This window comes from Drosophila kikkawai, chromosome 3R, assembly GCF_030179895.1.
Source record: "Drosophila kikkawai strain 14028-0561.14 chromosome 3R, DkikHiC1v2, whole genome shotgun sequence".
Taxonomy (NCBI): Eukaryota; Metazoa; Arthropoda; class Insecta; order Diptera; family Drosophilidae; genus Drosophila; species Drosophila kikkawai.
The window spans coordinates 12,922,960-12,943,515 of NC_091731.1; the positions used below are offsets into that span (position 1 = coordinate 12,922,960).

A 20,556-nucleotide genomic window follows, 5' to 3' on the forward strand; every position below is an offset into this window, starting at 1 on the left:
ATAAAGTGAGCTTGCTGCTAATTTGTATTGATTTTTTATTGGGCATGCTTTCCCCTCGTTTTCATTTTTATTTTTTATTTTTTTGTTCTTTTCACGCCGACATGTATGTTTTATAACTCTGTGTGTGGCTGGGGTTATGGTTGGTTTGTTTGTTTTGAACTTTCCCATGCATAAATTTTGCATATTAATTGAGTGACTGTCATCAATATGTCTGTGCCACCCACAGAACCAGCCGCAACATAACTCCCCACCGCCTGCCAGCACACACACACAGCATGGCATCATTAGTTGGCCTAAAAAATCCCATCAGGCTTTGATTAACATTTTGTGCACACAAATGGCGGCCAAATGCGAGTGGAGGCTAAATGAGTTGCATCTAATTGAGTGACAAACACGCCTCGGCACAACGCAACACAACTCCATCGCCACCTCTCACAAACTGTGCCAATTTGTTTTAAAATGCATCACCCCGTCCTCTCTGTGGTCAATCAGTCCAAACTCTGTACTCGGGGGGCACCGAAGGAGGAACTCGTACTCCAGTCCCAGTGCCTGCTCTCGACTGTTTTTCAATTTGCATGCAAGCGTAAATTACTCTCTGTTTGAAGTCCCCCCACCTCGTTTCACACTTTGCCCATCCTGGAGGATGCTCCTGCTCCTGCTCCCCGCACAGATTCCTCCCGCTGGTCGGCTAAAAGGTTTGTCCTTTCGGTTACGTTTTATATGCAGATTGGCTTCGCTTGAGCGGAGAGTCATCTTCCTGCTCCCCGTTGCCGCTGCCCGTCGTCGGAATCTTGTGTCTTCGTTGCCTTAAATACCTTTATGCGTATCTTGGTTATGAACATAAAACACGTTTTTTGGCACTCCATTTGTCATTATGCTACCAATTTGTTCGGCTTCGAAAACGTCTCAAATTTCCCATCGGCATGGTCAAGGGGGAGGATGGCTTTTAATGAAAAGGGCCGAGACGCAATGGAGGAATGATCAAAACGGCCATCGTTGAGACCCTCGAAGAAGAAGGCTCAGAGGGACTAAGGAAGCCTAATGATTAAAGTGGAGGTTTCGGTTCATACTCACCATATTTATCAGATTTATTTAATTATATATTATGCAAGTCGACAATTTTATAAATTATTGTAATTAAATGTGGATCCTTGGGAATGATTGGAATCTCATTAAGAGTCATTTTCGTAGCTTGTTACATTTAATGGGGGTTGTAATGGCAGAATTACATGAATACTTAAGGAGTGTGTAAAATAATGTTAAATATTTATTAACGCTTCTTTTCTATTTTAACAAATTTATTCTACTAAAAATGCACATGTGTACCAACTTGAACCATTTCATGGAAATGGTGTATTCTTTGTGTAGATAGTACATATGCGCTTGAGCCGTTCCGAAACTGACTTTCAGGGGGAAACACAAACAGACGACTGTGATATACATTTGCGATCTGGGCGCCAGTCATGTGTGCGATTCGCATGCCTAAGCAACTCGTCCAGCTACCTACTAAAAGAACACAGAAAGAAATAAAATTAAAATTGAGTTTTAAATTAAATTTAAGCAAGCTGAAATATAAAATTGTATCTTAAGGTTTTAAGGTAACAAGATACTTTATTTGTTATATCAAAACGAAATGCTTAATGATTCTTTAAAGCTTAGGAATGTGTTGTAAATTATCTATAATTAATTTAATTAAGTTGCACATTCCAAATACCTTTATTTTTGCTGTGCAAACCCGGCCATAAGCCCTCGAAGCGCCAACAATGTACAACAACTTGTAGAAATGGCCATAACAATTATAAAACACGAACACGAGCTGTTGTCAGAGGGGGAATGGGAAACGGCTGTGGATGTGGGGCAACGGCAACGGGGCTGTGGGGCACAAGAGACGTGGAGCCATATCTGCGGAGACAGTCGGTTGCGGTTAGCAACTTGAATTACATTCGCCGGGTCATCCAGGGAATATTCTGCATCGCGTATCTTTGGTGCGGCTGGCGAAGTGACAACTGCGACAGCTACACGTCAATTTGTATAAATGTTTGCAATTGCCACCGCCACCGCTTGCGGTGGAATCGTTAAAAATAAACCACTCGAGGAAAAGGCTGATGATCAGTGCGGGGGTCGCATCTGCGCATCCCGGCGAAGAGTGGCTGCCTGGCGTATCTGTGTATCTTGCGGATGCTGACCGAGAGAGAGAGAGCAAATCATATTTAAATATTTGCCGGTTTCTTTTTGCAATTTCCATTTGGATTTTTCTCTGTCTCTGTTGTTTTTTTTTTGCCCCTTCTACCAAAGGTTTGTTGGCGTTTTTTGAGAGCGAACTCATCCGTGAGGCAAAGTCAAACGAGTTTGGGTTGTGTTGCGTATCCGCGAGATACTCTTCTCTTGCCGCTCTTTGCTAATTGATTTACGAGTATGCAACTGGAGATGCCCACAGCCCCACGCTCTTTCGACACTCTGTCCCAATGCTGGCCAAGATGGGTGTGCGTGTGAGCCACGTTATGAATATGCACCATGAATGCTTTAAATGTATCTTCAATTTGAAAAGTATCTAGCAAATGCCGTTGTCTATGATACGTCTAGGTAATTCATTAAATTTATTCTGAGTGTACTTATTATATTTAAGGTTTTGTTAAAGAATAATCAAAGGTTTTTACAAACATAAAATTTTTAATCAAAGTACTTTAATTTAAAACTTGTATAAAATATATGGCTGTAATAATAATTCCAAGGACTTTAATCTAAAATTATATATGCAAATATCAGTAATAACTCCTGACTGCTGACCCATTATTTCCACTCAAATTTGGTTATCAGGGGGAATCTCCTTGCGACAAGGTCTTTAAGCCATCCATTACCAGGAGAATCGGGAGTCTGTTTTTGGAAGCTGCGTGCATTCCCTCGGGCAGGGAATAACTTTTAATGGACCGCAAGCTCGGGCGCAATTATCTTCGGCCGACTGAAGAATCGATCCTGATGACCACTATAACGGCCGACGATGAAAGGAAACCTTTAAGTGTGATAAATGTGCGTGTGACACACCGAGATTGAGCATCTCTCAGCGTCCCAAGAAGGTGGCATAAATATCCCGGCGCATCCAGAGCCCAGCTGAGTGGTTCGACCTATATCAAGGGCCTTCGGCTAGACCGAACCCGAACCCCGATCTCGCCATATAAAGCAACTCCTCTTCTTACGATCCCCAGACCCCAGAGTTAAAGAGAACGTTGGCAGGAGAGTCAAATCCAGAGCGAGAGTGCGGATTTACGATCGGTGGAGACGTCAATGTACGGCAACAAAGTTGCTTGGCACGACTCTTGCAAAAACACATGGAGCTTGCCAGTGGGAGAGCTGAAGAGAGCGTACCTAAGAGAGCTTTTGGGGCCAACATTGTATTGGCGCTCTGTGCAAATAATGGGGCAAATGCACTTTCCACTCTCCAAGATTCGCTGCTCTCAAGCGCTTGCTCTCTTTTTTCCCCAAGATGCTTTCGTTTGTGTTCCCAATGTTTGGACGAGCTTATTGGTTCTAATTAAGGACTTGAATAAATAAAAATGTTTAAAAGAAAATATTTTTCTGTTTTTAGGGAGATTTAATTGGTATTTAAAATTTAGTGCTACCTTGAGGAAAAATATAAGAGATAAATATTTTTATAAGAAAATATTTTCATAGGGAGATTTTTATGGAATTTAAAATTAAATGCTACTTTTAGGAAAAAGATACTCCATATTTTTATTGAGAATTTGAAACTATAATATTTTTCTTTTTGATTTAAGTTTCATTATTTTTAGGCTTTCTAAACCCTTTGTTTTTATCAAAATTGAGGTATTAACTCCTAGATTCTAGAAATTAAAAATTTTGTTGTTTTTGGTTTTAAAATTATATGTTTAAATTGTAAATTCCCATAACTAACACAAATTTAAGTCCACAATTTAATTTTTAAATATATTTAATACAGTAAAGATATATGTTACCTTTTTAAATTGTAATTACCTTTAAACTTTAATTATTTATAGAGTATTCATTAATCGTGGCCATCGACTACTCCCGCTATCGTTTTTTTTTTTCGCGCTGCACCGGAGTGTGCAAATACCGAAGGCAGCGCGACGAGGCGACAGTCGGCGGGCCCGTCTCTGTGCCAGCACCACATGCTCCGCGGACCCCCTTGCTATCCCTACGTCCGGCTGTTCGTTCATCTGTCCGCGTGTCCGCGAGTCCGAGCGTCTGCCGGCGGTTCGCTAGTCACCAGTCGGACTGGTACTGGTCCGGGTGCCTGCCTCAGTGTGGCCGGTGTCGTGCTCAGAGCTTTGGCGGTTCCGCAACCAGTTTGCTCGCATCGATCGTCCTTTGCGCTCGTGCGCGTTCCCGCGGTAGGTGCTCGAAACCGCAATCTTAACCCAAACAGAACTGGAGCGACATCGAATCAAATGCGAAGTGTTGCGAACTGCAAACTGCAAACAGCAAGCTGCTAGTTGCGAATTCCGAATATCTGTTTCTGGGCCCTTATTTGTGGCTGTGTAAAGTCTGAAAATATCTTTAGTATGTGCGCGGACCCCAAGGGGAGACCAGATTCAAGCTAATTTGTTTGTGGTTCCAGATAACAAATAATATTTTTACCGGCTCCACTCTCTTTCTCTCTATCTCCCCGCTCACTCTCACTCTCGATCCGAACTTTTATCGCTCTCGGTCCCTCTCGCGGCGCGCGCTTGCATAACCAAGGAGTATAGAACATTGCGCCAGCAGATTGCAGTTGCAGAAAAAGATACAGATGCAGAGATACGTCCAGAGATATGTACTTAGATGCAGATACTTTTGCCACTGCCTGCCTGTCTGTCTGTTTGTCGCATTGTTCCCCCGGTAAGTGAACAATGAGTTATGACTACCCTGCTCTGCCGCCGCTTGGAACACCCCAGTGTCCCGCTTTCGGGGGCGTTGCAAACTGCCTTGTAATTGCCTGACAAAAATGCTCGTGTGTACACGGCTTAATGGCGATAGCGGCAGGTACGCTCCGCGATTGCCATCTACAACTGCCGAGCGAGTGAGCGACTTTTATAGACCAAGGATGGGGGCAACCAGAGGGGTTTGGGCCATTGTCTGACTACCAAATTGAACAGGAAACCAGCAGCAGCAGCAGTCGTGTTCTATTGCCAGAGTCCCAGTCAGGCGTCCCAAGACACCACTAGTGGATCGCGGAGGCGGTGATCGGTGATCGGTGCCTGGAGGAAGGCTTATAAGTCCATTTGGACCAAAGTTACGAGGGAAATGCAAATAGAAATGGAAAAATCAAGTTATTTAAAGCCACACAGCCGAGGCTAAGACACCATATTCCATTGAAAGTTCTGCCCAAGCCGGTTTTTTAGCGCCGACTATGATAAATCGATCGATCACGATTATATATTTCTCATCTTTCGCAATCAATTTTTATGGTCTTCACTTACTTTTTGCAATTATTATTTTAATGACATGACCGTGCTTTGGGTATTTAATATGCGGAGTTACCCTTGGCCCATTAATAACCTGAAGTGGGTTCTTTATCGTGATCCCTTCCGGTTTAGACAAATTAATTAATTAAGCAGACATGCCCCCAAGGAGCGAATAATCCCATTTAACTTTGAAGACGTTTCACGACTTAACTCGTTGAGAAAAAAAGCTGCTTTCCTTGATACATTTTCTGGTTTCCTTGCAACTTACACAGGCAAAAATTCCAAGTTAATTGTAGTTACTTTATTAGATTCATAAGGAAACAACTATATATTTTTCAAGGCAGCTGTCGTTGAGAAAACGATTATTTCTCTTCGCCCGTTGTATTTATTATGAATATATTTATGTATGTAATATTTAATGGCCTTAATTTTTATTTTTTTGCTTGTGCATGCATCGCATAATTAGCAAATCTAGGAATGCCATTCCACTGATAGGCCCTCTGTCTTTCTCTTCATATGTGGCTCTTCGGGGCGATTCTCTTTCTTGGGGTCTCTCCTCAAATACAAATTAGTCGCGACATGCAAGATAAGCGATCGTGTGCAGTTTTTAAATACAACGGCCGGAGGAACAACTTTTTCCCGTGGCCAACGGGGGGTTGGGGGCGGTGGAAGAAAGGGGGCGGGCATATGGTAGCAGCACGAATTGCGAACTGCGAGACCCGTTATCAACACCACATATCATTCATGCTCAATTACCTCTCTCCTGGCTAAAATGGTAAATTAACTCTTTAGACACCCAAATTAAGTAATTACCGCCGATCAAGAATGAGGCAAACTAACACTTCATATCGTTCAGTTAATCAGCAAAACTACATACTTAATCATTGGTCTGTTGCTCCCTGTTGTCACTTTTTCTCTCTATCTTTAATTTAGAATACAGGTCCGTTCTAATCAGTCGTCAAGCATCGTTAGTGCTTATTGTATACGTAAAAATGGGTCGCAAAGCCTGTGCAAGTTCACTGAGTCATTCTCGCTTAAAATTGATTAATTTTTAGTTAAATAGAATAGAAAATATATCCCTTCCCCAAGGATATTGTACGTTTTATAAAAGGTTTTTAAAAGATATTTCAGTAGTCTTATATTCAAAGAGCTCATAGATAACGCAGTTTGAAACAATAATACCCATTCACTTGTATTTGTTCAACCTAGTTAGATATGGAGTTTATTCTTTAAAGTATATGGGGTGATATCTTTTTTAATTTGTGCTTTTCCATAAGTTACTCGTATTTCATTTAAATGACAGTAGTTATTGCTCTTGTGCAAGAGCACAAGGGTTTGGAATTCGCTCCTTTAATAGCCTCTAATTCCATAGTAGAGTCAACTAATATAAATATGATTGAATTGGCTTGTATAACATATAAATCCATATTAAATATAATAGCTTGTAACACGTGTATTGTAGATTGATTAATCGATTTTTTGTTTTATGCTAATTTATGTTAACTCGCAATTAGATCTGATTTAATTCTGATTTAATTCATACAAATCGAGACTTATCAGATCACACATTTATAGCTATTTGTCAGAAGATAAGGTTGTCGTTGAACCAAAAGAAAGGAATCTCTAAGTCAAAAGAAATAGATTTATGTACTTAGTCACATTACGCATACGCCCCATGAAACACTTAAAAGACATATTTATTATAATATAAGACATTTACGATATTAATAATCATTTCTAAAGAATTCAATTACTTTTAATGGGTTTAATTAGAGGGAATTTTTAGAATTAAAATTCACATTTTTGTTAATCCAAGGTATTTTAATATTTACATAGTGATCGACCCATATAACAAAATATATATTAAACCCCTTTAGCTCTGTTGCACAAGTCGAAAAAGTCACAGTGCTATCGCCTATACTGCCCACCACTTGAACGCCCTTTCAAACGAAGAAATAACCAAAACAAATGCAATAAAATTCGCAGCACAAAGAGAACGTGCTGAAGATAGGAATTAAACAAAGCTAAACTAAGCCGAACGCAATGCAACTCGGTCCAACTGCAACTCAAACAAGTTGCAAGGCGAATGCAACCGGCCACAGGCATTGCAGCGAAAGCGGCAACAGCAACAAGAGCAGCAACAACAACAACAAAGCGACTCAGCCAGCCAATGTGTGTGAGGCTGTCTATGTACAAGGGCCGCCGTCTGTTTGTATTTGCGCATTTCCGCGAGTGAGTGTATGCGAGCAGGAGTGAGTGTGTGTGTGTGTGTGTGCAGCCCCCACATTTCTCCAAATGCACGCAACGTCGACGTCGCACAGTGGTTCCAAAACCAAAGGGCTTTATCCAGTTGTTATGGGAAAAATACCTTCAAATTTTTTTTTAAACAAAGTATACAAATTCTATACTAAGTGTTTTTGTTTTAATTTTTTTTTAAATATTTTGAAATCATATTTGAGAAAGAGCTTGAAAAAATGTTTAAACATTTAAATAATTTAATGAAAACCATTAAATACAATATATTTAAATTAAGAATTTTAAAAACTGCTTAAAAAAGCTATAATGCTTCAGAAAATGATAATACATTTCAAATTTAATATTTAGAATCTAGAAAACATAGAAATATAGAGTTTAATGACTCGATCATACCATTTTAACCGACTTTAGAAACCATTGCATACTTTTTGGGGGCATATTATCTTAGAAGGCAACAGAATATTTATTTAAGATCTAATGTTAAAAAAAATTAAACAAAATTTTAATTATTTAGTGATATACAATATTACAATCATTTAGTTTTAAATATAATAAATATAAAGAAATTTAGTTTAGGTTATACCGATTTTAAATTAAAAAGCTTACACACATCCATGCATTTTAGTTGGATTTCCTGCAAATACTTTGTTATTTATTACTATTGAAATTTAATCAAATATTTTAGGCAATGGGAAACAAAGGAAAATGTATTGTTTACAAATATTTGTTTTGCTGATATACCGAAGGAATGTTTAAAAATAGTACAACATCTTATTAAAATAACCGTAATTTGAAGGATATTTCTAGTAAGGATTCACATTTTGAGGACTTTCGGTCCACTGTGCTGTGCTTGGATGGCTTTGCTCTGGCTCTCTCGATGCGATTTTCGGTTCCGTTTCGTTGGCGGTGCCCGCTTGCACGCACACACTTACAACGCACACACACACCGGCCGGGGCTGGCACCCATACAGGCGCTCTCGCGCACTCACACACATTCAGCCGAGCGACTCGGCGTTTTTGAGTTCTTTGCATCCGCGTCTTGCGGCCCAATGTGAGTTGCCTTGTGCATGCCAAAGATTTCAGATCGGACAGCAGCAGCCAAAGCAGCTAAAGCGGCAGAAAGCTCGGCTCGCGACTCGCGGATAGTTCCATTCTACGGATACCAGATCCAGATCCAGCTACAGATACAAATTCAGCATCAGAACGACCTATAAATATTGATTATTCGCTCGTCTTCAGACTCTGCTAAATCGGTTACTTTAGCTCGTTTCACCGGCGGCTTTTCGAAAGCCACAAAAAGCGCGATCGTGTAAAAGAGTTGCAATTGTGATTTTTTTTGTTTATTGTGTGACGATACTTGATCGATATCTGAATAGATACAGCCCAGAGTAACTGTATATCGTTGGAATTGTGGAATACAAGTGCGGGTGTGTGAAAATCTTCGCAGCTAATCCGAATCCGAGGATTTATTTTCCTATATTTCTGAAAGTTTATACGGCAACTGCGCCATATTTCTAATCAGCAGCTAGTAAAAACCCTTAAATAATAAAAAGTTAACTTTAAATAGTGGATATTGGCAAATACAACTAAATCACATTTCTAAAAGCTATTGCAAATATTTAAAATACGAAAAAATCTGTTCAACTTGTAAGCTAAAAGGTAATTTAAAAAAAAAAAACATTTTGTTTGGACGTTTTATAAGCAAATTTAAAGTTAAATTAGCAAGGGGGGTATAAATAGTTATTGTTATAACATTAATATTAAATATTTGTGTTCTCGTCCTCTATTTACCTTTCTCACTTAAAAGATTACAATGTATTCATCAATTGTCTCTGTTTTTTTATGAAATTTGAAAAATAATTGTGTTGAATTTTGATAATTTCTTTAAACTTTCTTTTAAACTTTAGAAACAGCAAGTGAATAATTTGTGAATATAATTCATACCAAGTATACATTTTAGAAATATTATTTTACGAATCCCAATGAAGCGTTCCAAGTAAATATCTCTAGTGAATTCTCCTCTTAAACGCAAAAGGCCTTGGCAAATTTATGGACTGCCGAGAGTTCATAAAGGTCAACTGATAGATTTTTGCGCATCCGCTGGAACCATTTCGATGACAGTATTATGTGCACTTAGTATGTTACCGTGACAGATCCGATCGATACATTGTATCTACATGTCCGGCTCCACCTTCGGGTTGTAACTAATATCCCGAAGCCAATCTGGAATCAGTGCTCTTTTATATAAAGAAGGCGTGGCCGATCGAATCAAAATAATTTTTAATATTCGAATTGCCCTTTAACATGCAATGATCCACGGCCAATGGAGGCAAAGTTCACCGCCTGCCTATATTTTTGCACAATCACTTTTTTTCGGAGTGAGATGTTTGCAAAAATATGCCAGATATTTGCTGGCGTTATAAATACAAATGTTGTTTGTTGGCTACCGTCAGCCGAGCATGCAAAAAAATAAGGAAATGCAAATCTTCCCGAACGATAATAAATATTTTGCGCTCGCAGTTTGAGTTATATGTGGGAATTACATCAGCAGTTGTTCGAACAAATACTATATAAAATGCAGGAAATTTGTTTACCAAAACGAAAAAAATGTATTATTTAATTGAAGAGTGAAAGCTAAAAGGAGTAATTAGAATCAAATTTCTTAATCTTGTCTTTTCAGGTGCTAAGATCCGATAATGAAAAGTGAAGCAAAGGGTCTAATAACTAAAATAATCCTCAATTATCTATAGACAAGCATAAATAAACTCCGATTCTATCAATATTCAAAATCAATAACTAAGATTTAACTTGCTCAAGTTCTCAAATAAGAAACATATTGGAAATACAAGAATATCTCGATTGTTAGCCATTGCAGAAAATGCATTAGAAGTTGGCCTAAAGGAAGCGCCATACTATCCTATCGCTAACTATCCTCTGAATAGGACACCAGAATCTGCAGACATGGTTTCGGAGGAGAACTGGAACAGTGACACCATGTCCGACTCTGACATGATCGACTCGAAAAATGACGTGTGCGGCGGTGCCTCCAGCTCCAGCGGTAGCTCCATTTCGCCCAGGACGCCGCCCAACTGTGCCCGCTGTCGCAACCACGGTCTAAAGATCACCCTAAAGGGTCACAAGCGGTACTGCAAATACCGCTACTGCACCTGCGAGAAGTGTCGCCTCACGGCGGATCGACAGCGTGTGATGGCCCTGCAGACAGCTTTGAGGCGAGCCCAGGCGCAGGACGAGCAGCGGGCGCTCCACATGCATGAGGTGCCGCCGGCGGCAACGGCCACTACAACCCTGCTAGGACATCATCACCATGTGGCCGCCGCCGCCGCTGCTGCTCCCGCCCATGTCCATGCCCATGCCCACCACGTACATGCCGCACACCATGCTCACGGACACCACTCGCACCACGGCCATGTTTCGCTCCATCACCAGCAGGCGGCGGCAGCGGCAGCAGCAGCAGCGGCGGGCGCTGCTCCGGCAGCTCCGCCATCGCATCTGACCGGATCCGCTGCGGCCTCCAGCCTGCATGGTCACGCCCATGCCCATCATGTGCACATGGCCGCTGCCGCTGCCGCCCAGCAACAGCACCTTCAGCACCAGAGCCACCCACACTCGCACCATCACCTCCAGCAACAGCATCACCAGCAGCATCAGCAGCAGCCGGCGCACCAGCAGACGGCGCTGCGATCTCCACCGCACAGCGAGCATGGCGGCAGTGTGGGTCCGGCCACCAGCAGTTCTGGCGGAGGAGCGGCGGCCAGCTCAAGCAGTGCCAGTGCAGCGGCCACTTCAAGCAGCAGTAGCAGTAACGGGGCTGTCGGCGGAGGAGCCAGCTCAGGATCAGGACCGGGATCTGGAGGAGGAGGAGGAGGAGGCGGCGGCGGCGGTAGGGCCGGCAGCAACGGCACCTCGGTGATTACCAGCGCCGAGCATCACATGAGCACGGTTCCCACGCCTGCCCAGTCGCTGGAGGGCTCGTGCGACTCATCCTCGCCCTCGCCATCGTCCACTTCCGGCGCCGCCATTTTGCCGATCTCAGTTTCCGTCAATCGCAAGAATGGCGCCAATGTGCCCTTGGGTGAGTGCCAGATATGCTTTTGCATATAAATTTAGTAGTATACATTTTATAATATAAATTTTATAATATAATAATTTGAGGGATTCTGTTCTCAGAAAATGTTTATTTTTAAAATATTTGCGAAAATCAACATTCATTAAAGTGAAGCAATTAAAATGTACAATATAAGCTTAACTGTTAGCAAGCAATCATTACTATTTATAGATGATGTTAGTAAAATCCAATTTATCATATTCAAATTCTTTGTTCTATATCTTCCAAGTATTTTAATCAATTATCAATTCAGTTTCCCAGCTTGGTTTCTAATTCTAAGAGGCACCCTCTCTCATCCCACCTTGCAAAGTTTATTATAATTATTAATTCAAAGCCATTACAAATCCATCAAATATATCAGTTATGATAACTTGACATCGCGAGAATATTTTTTAATTGGATTTAATGAGTCTGCTTAACTTATAAATATTTAATTCGATTTAATTTTCAATTTAAGCGGTATTTAAAATAACATGGGCTTCGTTTTGTTGAAAGACTTCTAAGCAGAAGTGTGATAATTTGCATAATTTTGCAATTAAATAAAGAGATTAAATATTATTAAAATACATTTTATAGCCCTTCGTTACATTAGTCAAATGGCCTATGTGTGATCTAGTGCCGGGGCATTTAGTACAATTATTTTCGCGTTCTTTGTTGTTTCTGTCATGTCTTTGGGTCGCCGTATTTCCTCGCCCAGAAGATTGTATGATGAATCGTGTAACTCGCTTTATCTGCGATCTTGGCAAATATCTAGTAATATTTATGGCTCATTTAGCAAAGTGCAGAGGGAAAATTGAAAATGAAAAGCCTAAAGAAAATTGCCCCCCTTTTTTTTCGCAATTGTTTTTTCATCCTGGCCCCGTCCGCATAGAGGAGTCTCTGGCAAGGAGTGGCCGTGCGTCTCGCGCCTCTAAATGATTGCCACCTAATTATAGGCCGCATGTGCCGACGCTGGGAGCAACGAGGACAGATCCACCAACGACGCGCCGTCTCGGCACGTACCATGAGCAACTGGGGCAGGGACCAGGGAGGAGGTAGCAGGCAGGACGCAAGAGGGAACGGAGAGCAGGGAGAAGAGAGACGCCTCCGACAGAAGGCCTAATCAAGTTGTGTTGTGTGCTGTTCCCGAAGACCAGACTAGTAAATAACAAAAGAAGCCGGCGGGAATAGCACTGCATGCTGATTCGACACGGAAATACCCACTGCTTAGATTAATACGCTTTTATATATCCTCATTTAAGAGGAGCCCTAGGATACTTTGTATAATTTTAAGCAATCGCATCGCTGCACATGTTTCTTTTTTTCGTTTTTGGATATAAATCATTTCTTTGGTGTATTTTGTAGAAAATCAACTCAAGTAGTCTGAAACATTTTATATAAAAACTAAATTAAACTCCAATGAATATACTATTTATTCTGAAAATGCATCCTATACTTTGTCTTGTGGCTAAGCAGACTGTCAAATAGTGACAACACAACTTAAAATAGCCTTAATTTAGCAAAATATTAAAGATATAAATTTTAAAGAGACGGAAAGTAAAATGTTAAAATATCTTGAGTATAGTTATACCAAAATTGAAACTCATGTTCATTAAAAAAAACACATGTTCTGACCATGTTGATTGCTCCTGAAGACTGAATTACTGAATACGTGTTTTGAAAACGAATCAATATACCTCAGAGGCCAGCACCCAGTACCGCATAACAACAACAGCAGAAAACAGGGGGAAAAGGCTGGCCAAGTGAAGGTATCCACATGCAGGGGCACATGTCACAAGCTGCTCGAAAGGAGCGGCAAAGTGGCATCGGTGACGGGGCATGAAATAATCAATTAACATAGATCCACCAAGCTGTCAACAGTTGACACCTGAAGGCAAAAGTGCCGCCTACCATTTCCAACGCAATTTGATCGCTCGATCTTGAAGCAGTTGAGCTTAATTTATGTGTGGGAAAATAACAATTGGAGTGTGAACTAAATACATGTGTTCTTTTTGAGTTTAGCTGTGGGTTAGATTTATTTAAAAATTTTTTAACAGGGTTTGAACACTACTATTTAACCTTCTAAAGTAAATAAAAGAGATAGAACATTAGCAAATCTCAAGCTAAATTTTATTTCAACCTTAAAACAATAGAAAACTTAAGCTAATTTATATTCCATTTTTTAAGTCTTGATTCAACTTTTTAAAAGGAAAATTACCATTAAATTTTTATTTAATATTTTAAATAAATTCTATACGAAACTCTTCATTTCACTAACTCATTTTGTTTCAATAAAAGAAATCATCAAACTGTTAAATTTTTTTAATAGAATGATTACAACCCCTGCTGACATGCAATTGATTTTTTTTACAGCACATTTGCATGCAAATAGTATGGAAAACTATCCCTCGTGAATAATTTCTTTTATTGAGTTTGCCATAAGACAATTTCTTGATTCCGTCTGATAGGCATTTAGTGGCATTATTCCCAAGAACTTAGAATTGGCATATTTTAGGGCCCATACCAGACTCATTAGTGGCTAAAACCATGTCTTGGGGGGGGGGAGAAGAAGGGTGAGGGTCCAGCGAATCAGGTGCTGCAGGAGGATATAGACAACGCTCGGCTGACCACGTTCCCCTAATTGCATCTAGGCACACGAGACGGCATACAAATGCATCATAATCCGAGAGTCCGGGACAATTACAAGCCAACCTGTCGGGCCAATCCAACATGACCATCCATCAAGGTGCTAAGCAGGCATGAAACCTTTTCACAGTTGCATTTTCCACTTGCCGGTGACTGCTTTATGCATATTATGCACCGGTAATGGCAGCCAGACATGGATCGCACATTACGGTGATCGTTTAGCATAAGTGCAGACAATACGACCAGCGTCTGTCATCTGCGGCAGGCAGTTCGTCAATCACTTTGGCATTGATACAGCTGCTCCGCTCCTCTGGCTCCTCTGGGTCCTCTGGCTGCTCCTGCAGATCCTACCTCCAGTAGCCGCAGTGGATGTGTTAGGTTGTGGCCCCGATGTCTGAAAACGTGTAAACTTACTCGTAATCTCTATCGCCCAACCAGTCGTCGTCTGGCTGTTTAAACAGGAACCCAGATCGGGTTTTTTTTCGCGCTCTAGCAGCGGACAACTTTGTTGCAATTTCCTCTGGTCCCCCCCTTACGAGGCTCTCTCAACTCCCCCAAAGAAAACAAGTTGAACGGCTCGCCTCATTAGCTCTGCCTGTGCTGCCCACACTGGCGCTGTCCAAGTCCTGACTCCGGAATTAGTCATGCCGGCTTCGATACACCTCCAGACGCGAGGTTACCCACTTGGCACCTCTCCTCCGGTCTCCTGACCCATCAAGGCTATCATTTTGTCATTAATTTTGATGGGTATCATATCCCACCGATAAAGGCTAAGTGCCCCATCGTGTAGAACAATCTATTGCTCCAGTACAGCATCGCATTCCTCTTGGTTTTTCACTTATCGAAGGTAATTTCAAAATCATGTTAAGGCTAAGGGCGCTTTAATTCGATGCATTTCGAACATCTAGTTCGAAATTCAGGTTATTCTAGTTATATAGTATCGTAGGAATAAGTAAATTATAAAGAGAGAGTTACGATTTGAGCACACCTTGAAATTCACAGGATTAAGTTTAATATTTTATATGAGAAGATATAAGACCAAAGTTTAAAAAAAGCTAACTTCTTGCTTCTTAGTAAAAACATATATTTTTCTTACTTAAAACTTATATTTAAATAGTTTTCCTCTCTTTTATTTAGGCGCTTTATAAATGAGCTTTAAATTTTTTTAATACAAATGTATTCATTATTTTATTGGTGTTGTTCCTTTCACCTTTTCAGAAGTTATTCATTTTCCAGGAAAGCTGTAAAAATAAATTATATAAATTAACAAGGTTCAAGGGCCTTTTCCTCAGCTGCAAAATGAATTACCAGTCATCATGTTTTGCAACAATATCCTGGCATATCCTGAAGCTAAAGTGGTAAAAAGTCCTTATCTAGAAATATAAAAATTGGAAAGACATAAAACCGAAGAAGCTCCGACTGGTGGTCAAGGTAACCATGACCAAGCGGCGGCAATCGATAAACTTCGAGTTCAGTTAATTAAATTAATGCCCAGCACTAATTTCGGGCTCTTAAGACAGGCAGCGATCTCGACCAGGTCCAAAGACCCTGGAAAAAGCCCTTCTCTCAGTCTGAGTAGAACCTTTAGGGCCGGCAAATTCGCCAGAAAACAAAAACTTTGCTGCGCTCGTAAAATAAAGTTGTAAAATGTATTTTTTGTGTATATACATATATTCGAGGGTTCATACATTCTGCGTGATTTTGTTTTCGATTTCGTTTCAAATGGAGAGCGTAGTTTGCATTTTTTGTTTTGTTTTGAGTTTATTATGAGAAATGTGGCTGTGGCTGCTCCCGGAGCTTTGACAGGTCATTTGTGTGAATAATTTACGACATTTCCAGTTAATATGTTGGCATTATTTTTAATACTCCGCGGCGGACTTTGCCCAAGTCGGGATTATATTTGGCCCAAATGGCTGCTTAATTATATGGCCAGGAATCTATCCAGGAACAGAGCACAAAATAATATTTCTCCAGCACGAACAATAAAAATATGGTTGTCTTTTTTTTTCGCAATTAAAGTTGATTTTACGAGCAGAAAATTAGTGTAGACGAAGTTCGCCGAATGGCCTCTGGACCCTCTAGAATATGGCTCTAAACGCGATGCAGCTGCGCCGATAAAGCTCCTATATATATACGTACTATATATGGGATAGTGCTAATAAGCACAGGCATCCCTTGCCGCTAATATTTACAACCTGCCAAAGCCATTTGCATCCGAATACTGGCATAATCAGCTATCGTCCCGAAGGCCCCAATTAGAGGCCCCTTAACGGACCCAGCCCCCTTTTTCGGCCCAATGTTTTCACCATTTTTAAGCCCGGTCTTATTCAATTGAAGTTCCTCCTCAAAATGCGGGCCATTAAACTTTGCACTCGCTGTTTTTTAACACAACGTTGATCTTTGAAATGCCGTGAAAAAAAGGGATCCAGAAAAAAAAGATAAATTCGCATGTGTGAAGACTCAATGGCTTTTTAAGTGAGTGAAATTATGGGGTACGCAAAGCACTACGAAAACCGATCATATGCACACGAAAAAATATTAATTTCAAGTGTATTATTAGCTTGTTAACATTTTTTGGGCTAACGACCCCCTTTTTTGTATATAAAACTTTATACAAAGGTGTCTAAAGTTCAGAAATAATTAAAACAATACAGAGTCGCCTAGGTAATTATAAAACTAGTGTCGTATTAGTCCAAGGCTGACTAGTGGCAATGTTTTCGGTTAATGAACTGCTTTATAACTATAAAACTACAAGGAAAGTGTATTAAAATGTTTGCAGATATTTAATATAAATAAATAAAATTAATCCTTGGACCAACTTTGTCAGAGAAACCTTACAAATTGCAATGCTGTAGCAAGCACATTTCGAAAATTACAAGAGTCTCTAGTCTTGCTTGCTTGTTTTTAATTAAATAAATTGTTAAATTATCTCTTGTAAATAGTTATTAAGTAAGCAGCTATGTGAAAGATAGTCATTTATTTAATTTGGACATTAGCCTTACGCTGCGGAGAAGAAGAATACCCTTCCTAGGCCATTAACCATAATCTGTTGACAAGATCAAGCGCTGCGAGATTAATGGCGCCGTCCCGCCTTTTTCTTTTATTCTACTCATTAAAATACTTAAAATAATTGTGCCTCCCGGCTGGATTCTTTGCCACTCAATTTATTAAATTTATAAAATATTTATGAAGCCCGCTGAAGCACGTTTACGTTTAGTTGAAAAAAAGAAAAAAAGAAAAACTTGTTACCTGTTACCTGCAAATTGTGCAGTTGCATGCGAGGCGAAGCTCAAGACAACATTGTTGGACCTCCCGAAAGATTCGGGGCCAGGTCTTTCAGTTCTCTGTTGCCACTTAGTTATCGGACGCGGTCTCGAGCTGCCCACCTCGACTTGGCCTGGCTCTCTCTCTCTCTGTGTTCTGTTTACATTGCCACAAACACGCAATTTACGATCGGGCTTGGGGCAGGCATTGTTCGCATCCAGAGCAACCTGCAACTGCAACTCCCCCGGAGGAGATTTATTCACGTACTGGCATTCGCACTCGCACTTCCACTCTCTGGCATTCCGGATGAAATCGAGCGGAGCAAAGCACTCGCAATTTATGGCAGGCATCTGCCCAAAGGTGCTAAGAACTTACTTTATAAACCGAGTGTGTGATTGCTCTCGCCCCGGGCGAAAATGATTTATGGGCCTTTGCGGATACGTGTTAGCAGTTATCAAATAGTAAATCAAAAGGAGTTTTGTAGGCTGGCAAAACGGTACAGGCTACAGGGGATTGATATCTTGAAAGTGGGTGGTTAAATTATATGCTATTTGAAGGCAAATCAATTCTTGGATGAATTCATTAAGGGGGAGTTGTTGAGAAGGTAAATACAGTTGGTTAAAGGTGATGGGTCCTGCCCTCAAATAAACTTTGAATATTTATGGTGTTTATAATATTTAAATTTAAATTTTGTTCTCAGCCCAGAAACTTCCAAAGGCTCATCTTGGCCTAGGTTCAATGACCGGCTTATTCCTTTCTTGTTCTTATCCTTCTGCGTGTTTCTTAGCCCACTTCGGCTTCATGGACCAACAATTAAACATGAGGCAACAAAACTGTCAGCCATAACTTGCAAAACTTATGAGACGAGGCCCCCCTTGCACTCCGTCTCGGCCAGTTCTCCGTGGTCAGTTAAGGCTATCTGAACTTTGGAGCGAACAGTTAGGAGCGGAAATAGTTACATCGATCAGCTGTTTATAGGCCGCATGCGAAACAGGTTTCGAAATGCTCGAATTCCAAGACACTTCGGATAAGGTAAACATTTTAAGCATAGTGTCAACACAGCAGCAGGATATGGGGGATATCTCCCTGCACGGAGAGAAAATACGTATTATTTCTTAGTAAAAATATATATTAAAAATTATAGTTTATGTATTATTTAAAATCTCTCTACATAGAAGCGTTATTTTTATATAGAAAATCAACAAATAAATTCTATAAATATCACAAATTGTTCCTCAGCCTGTATAGCTATTGATTTGGCTGCAGCTTGCGCTTCTTTCAGCCAATTTGCACATTGGCAATTGCTTGTAAAGAGCAGGAAAACATCATCAAAATATGCAAATTATTAAATTAGATTTTCTATTTATATATGCATTTCATTCAACGGATTTGTAAATTGTTTTCCTACACCCCGAATGAATTTTAGAGGCTGAAAGAATGCTTTTGCAGCGAAATACGCGTCGTTAATTAGGCTTTATAAGCTGAGTTCCCTCCAATAAGAGTCACTTTGGCCAAGGAGAGGGCCCAACCCCTCCATAAATATGCATTGTTCTCAGATACTTTGCACATAACCGAACGAGTTTCGCATGCCACTTAGTCGTCCCCAGTACTAAGTCCCCTCGATTACGCCGATGCACTTCCTCGGGCCGGCTAATTATGCCAAATGATGGTCGGTTGGAGTGCAGAACCTCCAATTCGTAAATTACCAAATCAAAGAAATGGGCGTAGGCACAAGACATAATTATAGGAAGCACACACCTTTGTTTGGTCATGTTCGATATTATCGTGAACTTCTTGAATATGAGTATGTATGAGTCCGTCGAGCTCTCAATGCCGCTCAAGGCGCAAGGCTGGTCTAACCGGTATCTCGGTATATCGGCTGGCCAAAACATTAAACTGATTGATGCACGCCACGGATCCTGACCTGGCTGAAGGCGTCCAGCTAAACGACTTTATTTCGTCTCGAATACGGTCTTTAATGTCCAGAATCCAGTGATTGATAGGCCATGGCCAGGAGCCCCCGTCCGGAGGCAGGAGACCCAAGACCGAAAACCGAAAACCGGAGACCAGAGACCAGAGCCCGTAGACTGTATAGAGCATGTCGATGGCCATTAAAGTAAATATGCGAATTTGCATATTCCGCAGCCGTGCAACGCCCTCGACACGCCACTCGCCTGTCACTCGCAGACCTCCGTCGCGTTTGTCTATCAACAATTCCACAATTCGGACCTCAGTGCACACCCCATTCACTTCATTAAAAACTTGTTGCGATTTCAACTTCGGGCCAACGAAAAAATAAAATGATACATAAGAGCACCCCCCGCCGGTGGCGGCCACAAATTGTTGCATTGAAAATGAAATTGGACACGTTGATTTACATTAATGGACACCTGCTCCTCTGACCAAGTGTGATTGCCTCTGAATGAGGCGCCCATAAATTGCGGCCAAATTGTAACACTTGCTATCTGGATGGAGGAATAAATTCTAATAACTGGATAAGAAGTTTAACGAGATGAGGAGCTTCCTGTCACATTGGGAGATTGGTTCGAGGAAAATGATTTAATTATGGAAAGCACAAGACACCAGAAAAAGTATATTTCCCCTCCATAATATCCCTATTATTACCTTAATTTCTTCAGCAAAAAAAAGTACATATACTTCCTTAAACAAAAGTGTTGATTACTAACCTTTCAATTCAGGAAGTAATACCTTTAAGCACAACGCCTTAATGAGATACTTATATACCCTCTAGGGGCTCTGAATACATTAAGATTTCTATAGTATTTTTCAAACTAGAGTTCATGCATTCAGGCCCATTTGAAAATTGGTTTTTGTTGCCTTCATTAAATTTGAAACGATGGCAGG

General features: G+C 40.6%; 1 protein-coding gene across 5 annotated transcripts in view; it reads left to right on the plus strand.

Annotated features, from left to right (window-relative positions):
• Positions 1 to 4,421: 4,421 nt before the first annotated feature.
• The window catches only part of dsx (transcription factor doublesex), a 47,079-nt gene continuing 30,944 nt past the window's right edge, over positions 4,422 to 20,556 (plus strand). For 3 of the 5 annotated variants that reach the window (XM_017165951.3, XM_070287253.1, XM_017165952.3), the window contains exons 1-2: positions 8,736 to 9,335; positions 10,357 to 11,769. In XM_017165951.3, the coding sequence (XP_017021440.1) occupies positions 10,638 to 11,769 (1,132 nt within the window). In that variant the 5' untranslated portion in view covers positions 8,736 to 9,335; positions 10,357 to 10,637. Of the gene's footprint in view, positions 4,855 to 8,735; positions 9,336 to 10,356; positions 11,770 to 20,556 lie in introns of those variants that run through there. The other 2 variants (XM_041774551.2, XM_070287252.1) reach the window with 2 other exon arrangements.